This window comes from Pseudophryne corroboree, chromosome 7 (genome assembly GCF_028390025.1).
Source record: "Pseudophryne corroboree isolate aPseCor3 chromosome 7, aPseCor3.hap2, whole genome shotgun sequence".
NCBI lineage: Eukaryota > Metazoa > Chordata > Amphibia > Anura > Myobatrachidae > Pseudophryne > Pseudophryne corroboree.
Window position 1 is genome coordinate 194,631,240 of NC_086450.1, and position 14,891 is coordinate 194,646,130.

Below are 14,891 nucleotides of genomic sequence, written 5' to 3' on the forward strand. Positions count from 1 at the left end.
CGTCCCCTTTTTACACATAACGGCAGACAGTGTGCCCTTGTTACACATAGCGGCAGACAGCGTACACTTTTTACACATAACGGCAGACAGCATGCCCTTGTTAAACATAGCGGCAGACAGGGTACACTTTTTACACATAACGGCAGACAGCGTGCCCTTTTTACACATAAAGGCAGACAGCGCGCCCTTTTTACACATTACGGCAGACAGTGTGCCCTTGTTACACATCACGGCAGACAGATTCCACCTTTTTACACATCACGGCAGGCAGATTCCCCCTTTTTACACTTTGCGGCAAGCAGATTCCCCCTTTTTACACATTGCGGCAGGCAGTCCCCCATTTTTACACATTGCGGCAGGCAGTCCCCCTTTTTGTACAAGGAAGGAAAGAAAGAAAGAAAGAAAGAAAGAAAGAAAGAAAGAAAGAAAGAAAGAAAGAAAGAAAGAAAGAAAGAAAGAAAGAAAGAAAGAAGAATTATACTTACCCTCTCCGCTGGCTCAGGCTCCTCGTGCAGCTTCTGGTCACGATTCCCGGGCAGGAGAGAAGGAGGAGGAGGGGGTGGAGGAGGGAGCTGCAGCAGCGCTGTGTTATTGGTGGAGGCGCTGCTGCTGCTGCCCCTCTGCTTCACTATAGGCTGTTCTCGGAAGACAGCCTTTAGTGAAGCAGAGGGACAGCAGCAGCAGCGCCTCAACCAGTAGTAAAGCGCTGCTGCGGCTCCCTCCTCCACCTCCCTCCTCCTCCTTCCCCTGTACCGCTGCTCCTCTCCTCTCTGTCCGGGCGGCTGTGTGCTGCGGGCAGCGGTTGCCCGCAGCACACTGCGGCATGTAATGAGTCAGTTTGACTCATTAAATGCTTTGGGCCCCTGGACAGTGGCGGGCCTCAGTGCAACGCATTGGTTGCACTGGCGGTAGTTCCGCCTCTGACGCTATAACAGTTACTGTACATTATATTTAGACAGAGATTCGGTATAAAGCATTACATGCATATTTCCTACATTATACTTTCGTCATTTACTTGGAAAACACTAGTAAACATTAAGGGGGAATTCAATTGTTATCGCTACCCAATCTCCCGTCTAAAGTGGTGGGAGATCGCAGGGGCGATATTCAATTGATGCTGTTTATTGCGCCCATTAGTGTTGGGTTTAGCCGCTAAACCTGACTAAACTAATGGGTGTGTTCGCGAAAAATACCTTTTGGGCACCTGGGGGACTGCGAACTGAAATGTGAATTCCAAGCAACTGAATTCCCCCCTCTGTATCTCCAAGTTGTAAGAAGGCAGAAGCACAGCAGATAGCTTCAATATTTACCACAGTCCCTCCATTTCCGACAGCAACCGCACCTCCCATAGATTTCTATGAGGGTTGCTGTGCTGCCGGATTTACCATTCCATAACCTGGCCCAGCCACTAATGTCATCTTCAGATGGCATTAGCCTATAGTAGTCTATAGGCCACCTTTCGCCCTTTTTTTCAGTAGAGGGATCTCTCCCAGTGGTTCTTATGTACTAAATGCCGGTGGACGGGATGCCGGCTGTCATGATTTCGTCAGCGCGATCCTGTCCGCCAGAATTCCAACAGCGAGACGAGTGCTAGAAAGCCCCTTGCGGGCACAGGTTATATTCTCCCTCTATGGGTGTCGTGGATACTCACAGAGGGAGAATAGCCTGTGTCGCCGGTATTGCAGCGGCGGCATTTCATCCCCTGTCGGGATTCCGGCGTCGGTATTGTGACCGCTGGGATCCCGACTGGCAGCATTTTAACCACTTCCCTTCTGGCTTGCCCATCTGCATGCGTAGTAACACAGTTGAGGGGGCAAAGCTGGAAAGTAAAGTGGTCATGATGCAATCACTTTACTTCTCACTGATCTCCTATTGGAACCCCCGTCCCATCGACTCAGAAATGATACATGTGGGTAATAAGGAATCTTTATTTTTTGGGGGCTTCCCACAAATAATAATAAATATGCCCATTAGTATAATTGAATACCATATGGCTTATGTATCAAAATGTGATTTATTCATTTTATTACTTCTACACCAGTTGAGATGTGTGTTTTCACAGACTCTTCTTATGCTAGGTAAACACTGTGCAGTATTGGGACCGATCAGCAAATTCCTGGCTGATTGGTCCGATTATTGCAATGTGTGCATAGTGCGTGGAGCAGACTGTCCTTCTCAAGACTGTCAGATCACCTAGTGTTTTTATGTTTTTTATAAGGTTCAAATTACCCCTCAAACAGTGGTTAAATCCTCCTTATGAAAATTCTATGAGAAGCGCTTGTGAGACGGTGTGGTAAATATTTTCACCTAGTGACCATGTCTACTCAGTTTGCATCTATATATGTAATCGATAAGCATCTTTATTCTGATTTGTATTATTTAAAAAAAGGTATCCTGTGGCTCTCCAGTTGTTGCTGAACCAAATGTCTTAGCCTTCTGAGACTTGTAGTTCCACAACATGTGAAGACTCATAAGCTGCATATGCCTGTATTATATGAATATCAATTGGATTTGCTTATGGGTGTTCATGTGGCCATATCTGCCCTGTTTGAGATTCTTCTATCATACTGCACTTACAATAGATCATACATAGCATGTGAACAAGTGATGAAGCTTCCTTCTATTAATGCAGATTAGAAAGCAAGGCATCAGAAGCATCCAAAAAGAGTGAGTGAGGGATGGAATGGAACTCTGAAAGGGAACATCTCTCCAGGGCCGTCTTAACAGCAATGCACTGTGGCCCCTACCCATCTTCCAGCAGTAGGGGTGGTGGGGTGTTTTCTAGAGATGAGCGCCTGAAATTTTTCGGGTTTTGTGTTTTGGTTTTGGGTTCGGTTCCGCGGCCGTGTTTTGGGTTCGAACGCGTTTTGGCAAAACCTCACCGAATTTTTTTTGTCGGATTCGGGTGTGTTTTGGATTCGGGTGTTTTTTTCAAAAAACACTAAAAAACAGCTTAAATCATAGAATTTGGGGGTCATTTTGATCCCAAAGTATTATTAACCTCAAAAACCATAATTTACACTCATTTTCAGTCTATTCTGAATACCTCACACCTCACAATATTATTTTTAGTCCTAAAATTTGCACCGAGGTCGCTGTGTGAGTAAGATAAGCGACCCTAGTGGCCGACACAAACACCGGGCCCATCTAGGAGTGGCACTGCAGTGTCACGCAGGATGTCCCTTCCAAAAAACCCTCCCCAAACAGCACATGACGCAAAGAAAAAAAGAGGCGCAATGAGGTAGCTGTGTGAGTAAGATTAGCGACCCTAGTGGCCGACACAAACACCGGGCCCATCTAGGAGTGGCACTGCAGTGTCACGCAGGATGGCCCTTCCAAAAAACCCTCCCCAAACAGCACATGACGCAAAGAAAAAAAGAGGCGCAATGAGGTAGCTGTGTGAGTAAGATTAGCGACCCTAGTGGCCGACACAAACACCGGGCCCATCTAGGAGTGGCACTGCAGTGTCACGCAGGATGTCCCTTCCAAAAAACCCTCCCCAAACAGCACATGACGCAAAGAAAAAAAGAGGCGCAATGAGGTAGCTGTGTGAGTAAGATTAGCGACCCTAGTGGCCGACACAAACACCGGGCCCATCTAGGAGTGGCACTGCAGTGTCACGCAGGATGTCCCTTCCAAAAAACCCTCCCCAAACAGCACATGACGCAAAGAAAAAAAGAGGCGCAATGAGGTAGCTGACTGTGTGAGTAAGATTAGCGACCCTAGTGGCCGACACAAACACCGGGCCCATCTAGGAGTGGCACTGCAGTGTCACGCAGGATGTCCCTTCCAAAAAACCCTCCCCAATCAGCACATGATGCAAAGAAAAAGAAAAGAAAAAAGAGGTGCAAGATGGAATTGTCCTTGGGCCCTCCCACCCACCCTTATGTTGTATAAACAAAACAGGACATGCACACTTTAACCAACCCATCATTTCAGTGACAGGGTCTGCCACACGACTGTGACTGATATGACGGGTTGGTTTGGACCCCCCCCCAAAAAAGAAGCAATTAATCTCTCCTTGCACAAACTGGCTCTACAGAGGCAAGATGTCCACCTCATCTTCACCCTCCGATATATCACCGTGTACATCCCCCTCCTCACAGATTATCAATTCGTCCCCACTGGAATCCACCATCTCAGCTCCCTGTGTACTTTGTGGAGGCAATTGCTGCTGGTCAATGTCTCCGCGGAGGAATTGATTATAATTCATTTTAATGAACATCATCTTCTCCACATTTTCTGGATGTAACCTCGTACGCCGATTGCTGACAAGGTGAGCGGCGGCACTAAACACTCTTTCGGAGTACACACTTGTGGGAGGGCAACTTAGGTAGAATAAAGCCAGTTTGTGCAAGGGCCTCCAAATTGCCTCTTTTTCCTGCCAGTATAAGTACGGACTGTGTGACGTGCCTACTTGGATGCGGTCACTCATATAATCCTCCACCATTCTATCAATGTTGAGAGAATCATATGCAGTGACAGTAGACGACATGTCCGTAATCGTTGTCAGGTCCTTCAGTCCGGACCAGATGTCAGCATCAGCAGTCGCTCCAGACTGCCCTGCATCACCGCCAGCGGGTGGGCTCGGAATTCTGAGCCTTTTCCTCGCACCCCCAGTTGCGGGAGAATGTGAAGGAGGAGATGTTGACAGGTCGCGTTCCGCTTGACTTGACAATTTAGTCACCAGCAGGTCTTTCAACCCCAGCAGACTTGTGTCTGCCGGAAAGAGAGATCCAAGGTAGGCTTTAAATCTAGGATCGAGCACGGTGGCCAAAATGTAGTGCTCTGATTTCAACAGATTGACCACCCGTGAATCCTTGTTAAGCGAATTAAGGGCTGCATCCACAAGTCCCACATGCCTAGCGGAATCGCTCCCTTTTAGCTCCTTCTTCAATGCCTCCAGCTTCTTCTGCAAAAGCCTGATGAGGGGAATGACCTGACTCAGGCTGGCAGTGTCTGAACTGACTTCACGTGTGGCAAGTTCAAAGGGCATCAGAACCTTGCACAACGTTGAAATCATTCTCCACTGCACTTGAGACAGGTGCATTCCACCTCCTATATCGTGCTCAATTGTATAGGCTTGAATGGCCTTTTGCTGCTCCTCCAACCTCTGAAGCATATAGAGGGTTGAATTCCACCTCGTTACCACTTCTTGCTTCAGATGATGGCAGGGCAGGTTCAGTAGTTTTTGGTGGTGCTCCAGTCTTCTGTACGTGGTGCCTGTACGCCGAAAGTGTCCCGCAATTCTTCTGGCCACCGACAGCATCTCTTGCACGCCCCTGTCGTTTTTTAAAAAATTCTGCACCACCAAATTCAAGGTATGTGCAAAACATGGGACGTGCTGGAATTTGCCCATATTTAATGCACACACAATATTGCTGGCATTGTCCGATGCCACAAATCCACAGGAGAGTCCAATTGGGGTAAGCCATTCCGCGATGATCTTCCTCAGTTGCCGTAAGAGGTTTTCAGCTGTGTGCGTATTCTGGAAAGCGGTGATACAAAGCGTAGCCTGCCTAGGAAAGAGTTGGCGTTTGCGAGATGCTGCTACTGGTGCCGCCGCTGCTGTTCTTGCGGCGGGAGTCCATACATCTACCCAGTGGGCTGTCACAGTCATATAGTCCTGACCCTGCCCTGCTCCACTTGTCCACATGTCCGTGGTTAAGTGGACATTGGGTACAACTGCATTTTTTAGGACACTGGTGAGTCTTTTTCTGACGTCCGTGTACATTCTCGGTATCGCCTGCCTAGAGAAGTGGAACCTAGATGGTATTTGGTAACGGGGGCACACTGCCTCAATAAATTGTCTAGTTCCCTGTGAACTAACGGCGGATACCGGACGCACGTCTAACACCAACATAGTTGTCAAGGCCTCAGTTATCCGCTTTGCAGTAGGATGACTGCTGTGATATTTCATCTTCCTCGCAAAGGACTGTTGAACAGTCAATTGCTTACTGGAAGTAGTACAAGTGGGCTTACGACTTCCCCTCTGGGATGACCATCGACTCCCAGCGGCAACAACAGCAGCGCCAGCAGCAGTAGGCGTTACACGCAAGGATGCATCGGAGGAATCCCAGGCAGGAGAGGACTCGTCAGAATTGCCAGTGACATGGCCTGCAGGACTATTGGCATTCCTGGGGAAGGAGGAAATTGACACTGAGGGAGTTGGTGGGGTGGTTTGCGTGAGCTTGGTTACAAGAGGAAGGGATTTACTGGTCAGTGGACTGCTTCCGCTGTCACCCAAAGTTTTTGAACTTGTCACTGACTTATTATGAATGCGCTGCAGGTGACGTATAAGGGAGGATGTTCCGAGGTGGTTAACGTCCTTACCCCTACTTATTACAGCTTGACAAAGGGAACACACGGCTTGACACCTGTTGTCCGCATTTCTGGTGAAATACCTCCACACCGAAGAGCTGATTTTTTTGGTATTTTCACCTGGCATGTCAACGGCCATATTCCTCCCACGGACAACAGGTGTCTCCCCGGGTGCCTGACTTAAACAAACCACCTCACCATCAGAATCCTCCTGGTCAATTTCCTCCCCAGCGCCAGCAACACCCATATCCTCCTCATCCTGGTGTACTTCAACACTGACATCTTCAATCTGACTATCAGGAACTGGACTGCGGGTGCTCCTTCCAGCACTTGCAGGGGGCGTGCAAATGGTGGAAGGCGCATGCTCTTCACGTCCAGTGTTGGGAAGGTCAGGCATCGCAACCGACACAATTGGACTCTCCTTGTGGATTTGGGATTTCGAAGAATGCACAGTTCTTTGCTGTGCTGCTTTTGCCAGCTTGAGTCTTTTCATTTTTCTAGCGAGAGGCTGAGTGCTTCCATCCTCATGTGAAGCTGAACCACTAGCCATGAACATAGGCCAGGGCCTCAGCCGTTCCTTGCCACTCCGTGTGGTAAATGGCATATTGGCAAGTTTACGCTTCTCCTCCGACAATTTTATTTTAGGTTTTGGAGTCCTTTTTTTTCTGATATTTGGTGTTTTGGATTTGACATGCTCTGTACTATGACATTGGGCATCGGCCTTGGCAGACGACGTTGCTGGCATTTCATCGTCTCGGCCATGACTAGTGGCAGCAGCTTCAGCACGAGGTGGAAGTGGATCTTGATCTTTCCCTAATTTTGGAACCTCAACATTTTTGTTCTCCATATTTTAATAGGCACAACTAAAAGGCACCTCAGGTAAACAATGGAGATGGATACTAGTATACAATTATGGACTGCCTGCCGACTGCAGACACAGAGGTAGCCACAGCCGTGAACTACCGTACTGTACTGTGTCTGCAGCTAATATAGACTGGTTGATAAAGAGAAGATGTCTATGTAACTATGTATGTATAAAGAAGACTGAAAAAAATCCACGGTTAGGTGGTATACAATTATGGACGGACTGCCTGCCGAGTGCAGACACAGAGGTAGCCACAGCCGTGAACTACCGTACTGTACTGTGTCTGCAGCTAATATAGACTGGTTGATAAAGAGAAGATGTCTATGTAACTATGTATGTATAAAGAAGAATGAAAAAAAACCACGGTTAGGTGGTATACAATTATGGACGGACTGCCTGCCGAGTGCAGACACAGAGGTAGCCACAGCCGTGAACTACCGTACTGTACTGTGTCTGCAGCTAATATAGACTGGTTGATAAAGAGAAGATGTCTATGTAACTATGTATGTATAAAGAAGAATGAAAAAAATCCACGGTTAGGTGGTATTACAATTATGGACGGACTGCCTGCCGAGTGCAGAGACACAGAGGTAGCCACAGCCGTGAACTACCGTACTGTGTCTGCTGCGACTGGATGATAAATGATATAAAAAATATATATATATCACTACTGCAGCCGGACAGGTATATATTATATATTATATAATGACGGACCTGCTGGACACTGTCTGTCAGCAGAATGAGTTTTATTTTTATAGAATAAAAAAAAAAAACAACACACAAGTGAAGTCACACGACGAGTGTTTAACTTTTTCAGGCAATCACAATATAAGTATACTACTAACTATACTGGTGGTCAGTGTGGTCAGGTCACTGGTCAGTCACACTGGCAGTGGCACTCCTGCAGCAAAAGTGTGCACTGTTTAATTTTAATATAATATGTACTCCTGGCTCCTGCTATAACCTATAACTGGCACTGCAGTAGTGCTCCCCAGTCTCCCCCACAATTATAAGCTGTGTGAGCTGAGCAGTCAGACAGATATATAATATATATAGATGATGCAGCACACTGGCCTGAGCCTGAGCAGTGCACACAGATATGGTATGTGACTGACTGAGTCACTGTGTGTATCGCTTTTTTCAGGCAGAGAACGGATATATTAAATAAACTGCACTGTGTGTCTGGTGGTCACTCACTATATAATATATTATGTACTCCTGGCTCCTGCTATAACCTATAACTGGCACTGCAGTAGTGCTCCCCAGTCTCCCCCACAATTATAAGCTGTGTGAGCTGAGCAGTCAGACAGATATATATAATATTATATATAGATAATAGATGATGCAGCACACTGGCCTGAGCCTGAGCAGTGCACACAGATATGGTATGTGACTGACTGAGTCACTGTGTGTATCGCTTTTTTCAGGCAGAGAACGGATATATTAAATAAACTGCACTGTGTGTCTGGTGGTCACTCACTATATAATATATTATGTACTCCTGGCTCCTGCTATAACCTATAACTGGCACTGCAGTAGTGCTCCCCAGTCTCCCCCACAATTATAAGCTGTGTGAGCTGAGCAGTCAGACAGATATATATAATATTATATATAGATAATAGATGATGCAGCACACTGGCCTGAGCCTGAGCAGTGCACACAGATATGGTATGTGACTGACTGAGTCACTGTGTGTATCGCTTTTTTCAGGCAGAGAACGGATATATTAAATAAACTGCACTGTGTGTCTGGTGGTCACTCACTATATAATATATTATGTACTCCTGGCTCCTGCTATAACCTATAACTGGCACTGCAGTAGTGCTCCCCAGTCTCCCCCACAATTATAAGCTGTGTGAGCTGAGCAGTCAGACAGATATATATAATATTATATATAGATAATAGATGATGCAGCACACTGGCCTGAGCCTGAGCAGTGCACACAGATATGGTATGTGACTGAGTCACTGTGTGCTGTGTATCGTTTTTTTCAGGCAGAGAACGGATTATAAAGTAAACTGCACTGTCCTCACTAGTAAACTCTCTCCACTCAGTCTCTACACTTCTACAGTAACAGTACTCCTCCTAGTCAGCTCCAGTAAATCTCTCTCAGTCTCTTATAATCTAAATGGAGAGGACGCCAGCCACGTCCTCTCCCTATCAATCTCAATGCACGTGTGAAAATGGCGGCGACGCGCGGCTCCTTATATAGAATCCGAGTCTCGCGATAGAATCCGAGCCTCGCGAGAATCCGACAGCGTCATGATGACGTTAGGGCGCGCTCGGGTTAACCGAGCAAGGCGGGAAGATCCGAGTCGCTCGGACCCGTGAAAAAAAACATGAAGTTCTGGCGGGTTCGGATTCAGAGAAACCGAACCCGCTCATCTCTAGTGTTTTCAGTGATAGCTTTGATATCCCGCTGGAGGTATGGGGTGTTCTATCTTCTGCTCAGCATGTAGGACCTGGAAAAGTAATTTCTGCTAATTACTCCTTTACTGCAGAGATGGTGGGAGATGGGGCGGAAGGAAAAACTCTAAACTGTAGAATGGGGCATTGGGCTGAATGAAGGGGCTCGGTCCGGTACATGACTTCAGGTTGTTTAATACTCAGGGGAGGAATGGATAGTGGAGTGGGTGTAATAATCATCATTTTCCAGTGAGAGGACAGCTTGCTTGACTGCAGATATCTCCAGTTCCTGGAAACAGATTTCTTAGCTTTCAATGGGATACAAGTACAACACTAGAGAGTCCCACCTTTCTGGAGGTACAGGGTACTTGGGGATAAGAGTTCAGGAGCCAGAGCAATCCACCGACGAGAATATAAAACTGTATACCAGGCATGTGGATCTGGAGCAGGAACCAGCTATTGGAAGGCTGATATCTCTGGTTCTGGTCAAAGTAGAGACAAGCTTCCAGTGTCCACCGAAAGGGGGGAGTCACAGCTTTTGGAGAAAAACTCTATGTCAGACAGAACCAGAGATATCTGGCTGTGAAGAGCAATTAACAGGCTCAGATGGGGACCACTCCTTTGAAGTCAGATATCTCAGATTCCCCTGGGCTGATTTCCAAAAATCTGGTTCCCCTGGAAAAAGGGAATGCTCAGCTATCAGCCTAGGGCCCTTATACTCCTGGGGCCCTTGGGCAACTGCCCATTGAACCCATACGAAAGGACTGCTCTGCATCTCGCCACGAGTACAGCCTTTGAGTGTGAGGTGATAAAGCCAGGTACAATTGTATTCTAATGTCCATAGGATGGTTCTTACCTCATACACCACCATCTTCCCTTTGAATATGGCCATGAGGTGCGAGGGTTCCTTTCCCATAGCCACGCGCACCTGCACAGGTTGCCCATCATACTGCTGATCCAGGATCACAGCCTGAAACGCGGATGCAGCAATCTCATCTTGAGTGGCGTGGCGGCCCTGTTCAGCAGAGTTACAGGTGAGTGTGAAACCAGGTTACCATCATTAGACAAGAGGAATTAATGCAACAGCGTATAACTGGGTTAAGATAAATGAGAATCTGTTTAGAAATTATTCACAATCCACTAAATAGAAAACCAGTTGATTGATATAAAAATTCTACATATTCTCTGTAAAGTGCTGCAAAATAGGTGTGTGCTACTGTACATTAATAACTGTTTTTATAAATAAATAAGAAGCACCATCCAATATAAAGTTCCTTTATATTTACTAATTAGTGCACTATTTTAAATATGAAAAACAGTATAGGTGTGTACACACAGTGAGATTTCTCCTTTCGATTGTGACTATATAGTCAAAATCGCAAGGAAAGTTAGTGGAAATCGGCGAATCGCAATGTGTTAGGCAGCTTGCTATACCGATGCTATCCCGATGCACAGTCCCGCAGGGTCGGTATCGTAAGGATAGATAGACTGTACAGGGAAGTCAATCTTGACTGTCTAGTGTACTATCTAGTACAAAGTATACTCAAAATTCACACTTAGTGAAAATCGTACATAGACAAAATCTCAAGTACATATAGGGGGTAATTCTGAGTTGATCGCAGCAGGAACTTTGTTAGCAGTTGGGCAAAACCATGTGCACTGCAGGGGGGGCAGATATAACATGTGCAGAGAGAGTTAGATTTGGGTGTGGTGTGTTCAATCTGCAATCTAAATTGCAGTGTAAAAATAAAGCAGCCAGTATTTACCCTGCACAGAAACAAAATAACCCACCCAAATCTAACTCTCTCTGCACATGTTATATCTGCCTCCCCTGCAGTGCACATGGTTTTGCCCAACTGCTAACAAAGTTCCTGCTGCGATCAACTCAGAATTACCCCCATAGTCAAAATCGGTGCTATCTGTCCTCTGGGGGAGTTCAAGGGAAATCGCATAGTCAAAATCGGTCATAGCAATGATCTCACCGTGTGTATGCACCTTAATACATTTTTCAAAATAATAATTATAATTATTATGCACCTTATGTCCCTATTGAAAAAAATGGGGGAGGGCAGCACCAATTCTCCCTCTGGCACAGGGCACCAAAAAGTCGAGTTACAGCTCTGCTGATATACCTTATCTCTGTTTGATGTACACAGAACAGAGTTACATTATTTTACTGTTCCATTCCTTATCTTTAATAAGTATATGTATATCATACTTACCTACTATCCCGGAAGTTGCGGGAGGCTCCCGATTTCTGGAGTAGCCCCCCGCACCCCCAGAAGAGCAGGCAAATCTCCTGCATCCTGCCCACACCCTAGTAAAGCGGGCAGGATGGAGAGATACTCTCCGGTATTCGCAGGTCTGTGGGGTGGGGGAGGGGCTAAAATTACGTGAATTGTGTCATTTTAGCACCTCACCCACCTGCGGCCCCGCGAATCGTGACGGTTTCCTGATGGTTTCCTGATGTGGGGGTGGGGCTTAATGATGTCACAGCCCAGCACTGCCCCCCGAAATTCCCTGCAGCGTCTCCTCTCCGGGCTTCTCCCAGAGAGGAGGAATTAAAAGTAGGTAAGTATGATGTATATAATGACTGTGTGTACAGTTATTTCGTGATAAAGATTTGGTTCTCAATACTCAACATTTATTTCTTTTTTTATATACCCTTGTGTTGAACACATAGATATGTTCAGAACTATATAGATATATTACATATTTGTTTGTTTTCTGTCTAGATGTGACAATACTAAATGGTTGTAATGTCAAATGTTATATTGCACTGCAATGCCTCAATAAAGAAAAAAGAAGACAGTCATCACAGCCCTTACCTGCCATATGTAGATAATATAATGGTATTTGTTATTGACGAGATATCTGTAGAGAATCAGGTAACAGTCACCTCCATAGAAATGGCCAAGCCATTGTTTTTCTACTGGCACCAGTTCTAGATTCTCAATTCTCCAGACCTGAAATAGAAAATAAATTTTCTGCTATCAGGAAAAAGCAAAGATTCAAACAGAGGAGCAGCAGGCATCCATGGGTAAGTTACCTTTCATCAAAATAAAGATAGAGGGATCTTAGGGGTATCAGATTCTACGTATTATTTACCTAACACCTTCTAGAAGATAATAGCTAGAATCGGATTGGTTGCTATGGGCGACATCTCCACGTCTAAACCTGCTCTTTAGTAAATGTACCCCTAATTGGGCACAGATATGGTCACTCACTGATGTATTACTATTTGCATCCTACTATATCTCTGTAAGGAGCACACCTCAGCTATGTCAGTGAACACACAGTAGGTATACAAGTGGATGTTAAGTGCCCATGAGTATGCCCCCAGCAAAGAAATACAGCATGGGCTGCAGAAGAATGCTTATCAGGAAAAGTGACAGTTGAACATGTACAGCAGACATGTCAGACTCGCGGGCCGTATGTTGACCACAACGTATACTTTTGCAGCCCAAGCTTACATTTTTAAAAACAATGGAATGCGGCCCGCCACAGCTGGATGAGTTACCACTGACTCGTCTGCCGTGATAGGAGCTTAGCTCCAATCAGGCAGCATTTAGCGGTCTGCACATGCGCGAGAAGATAGTGATAGCGATGGGGAAATGTCCATGGGCACATGCGCGAGAAGATAGTGATAGCGATGGGGAAATGTCCACGGGCACATGCGCGAGAAGATAGTGATAGAGATGGGGAAATGTCCACGGGCACATGCGCGAGAAGATAGTGATAGAGATGGGGAAATGTCCACGGGCACATGCGCGAGACGATAGTGATAGCGATGGGGAAATGTCCACGGGCACATGCGCGAGAAGATAGTGATAGCAATGGGGAAATGTCCACGGGCACATGCGCGAGAAGATAGTGATAGAGATGGGGAAATGTCCACGGGCACATGCGCGAGAAGATAGTGATAGCGATGGGGAAATGTCCACGGGCACATGTGCGAGAAGATAGTGATAGAGATGGGGAAATGTCCACGGGCACATGCGCGAGAAGATAGTGATAGCGATGGGGAAATGTCCACGGGCACATGCGCGAGAAGATAGTGATAGAGATGGGGAAATGTCCACGGGCACATGCGCGAGAAGATAGTGATAGCGATGGGGAAATGTCCACGGGCACATGCGCGAGAAGATAGTGATAGCGATGGGGAAATGTCCACGGGCACATGCGCGAGCAGATAGTGATAGCGATGGGGAAATGTCCACGGACACATGCACGAGAAGATAGTGATAGCAATAGGAAAATGTCCACGGGCACATGCGCGAGAAGATAGTGATAGCGATGGGGAAATGTCCACGGGCACATGCGCGAGAAGATAGTGATAGCGATGGGGAAATGTCCACGGGCACATGCGCGAGAAGATAGTGATAGCGATGGGGAAATGTCCACGGGCACATGCGCGAGAAGATAGTGATAGAGATGGGGAAATGTCCACGGGCACATGCGCGAGAAGATAGTGATAGCGATGGGGAAATGTCCACGGGCACATGCGCGAGAAGATAGTGATAGAGATGGGGAAATGTCCACGGGCACATGTGCGAGAAGATAGTGATAGCGATGGGGAAATGTCCACGGGCACATGTGCGAGAAGATAGTGATAGAGATGGGGAAATGTCCACGGGCACATGCGCGAGAAGATAGTGATAGCGATGGGGAAATGTCCACGGGCACATGCGCGAGAAGATAGTGATAGCGAAGGGGAAATGTCCACGGGCACATGCGCGAGAAGATAGTGATAGAGATGGGGAAATGTCCACGGGCACATGTGCGAGAAGATAGTGATAGAGATGGGGAAATGTCCACGGGCACATGCGCGAGAAGATAGTGATAGCGATGGGGAAATGTCCACGGGCACATGCGCGAGAAGATAGTGATAGAGATGGAGAAATGTCCACGGGCACATGTGCGAGAAGATAGTGATAGAGATGGGGAAATGTCCACGGGCACATGCGCGAGAAGATAGTGATAGCGATGGGGAAATGTCCACGGGCACATGCGCGAGAAGATAGTGATAGCGATGGGGAAATGTCCACGGGCACATGCGCGAGAATATAATGATAGAGATGGGGAAATGTCCACGGGCACATGCGCGAGAAGATAGTGATAGCGATGGGGAAATGTCCACGGGCACATGCGCGAGAAGATAGTGATAGCAATGGGGAAATATCCACGGGCACATGCGCGAGAAGATAGTGATAGCGATGGGGAAATGTCCACGGGCACATGCGCGAGAATATAATGATAGAGATGGGGAAATGTCCACGGGCACATGCGCGAGAAGATA

The 14,891-nt window shown here is 46.8% G+C and overlaps 1 protein-coding gene across 3 annotated transcripts in view; it reads right to left on the minus strand.

The window, feature by feature from the left end:
- VIL1 (villin 1) overlaps window positions 1-14,891 on the minus strand; it is a 224,678-nt gene that overhangs the window by 38,606 nt on the left and 171,181 nt on the right. For all 3 annotated transcript variants that reach the window (XM_063933914.1, XM_063933915.1, XM_063933916.1), the window contains 2 exons: window positions 12,421-12,558; window positions 10,449-10,607 (listed from right to left, as the gene is read on the minus strand). In XM_063933914.1, coding sequence (XP_063789984.1) covers window positions 10,449-10,607; window positions 12,421-12,558 — 297 coding nt within the window. The remainder of the gene's footprint in view (window positions 1-10,448; window positions 10,608-12,420; window positions 12,559-14,891) is intronic.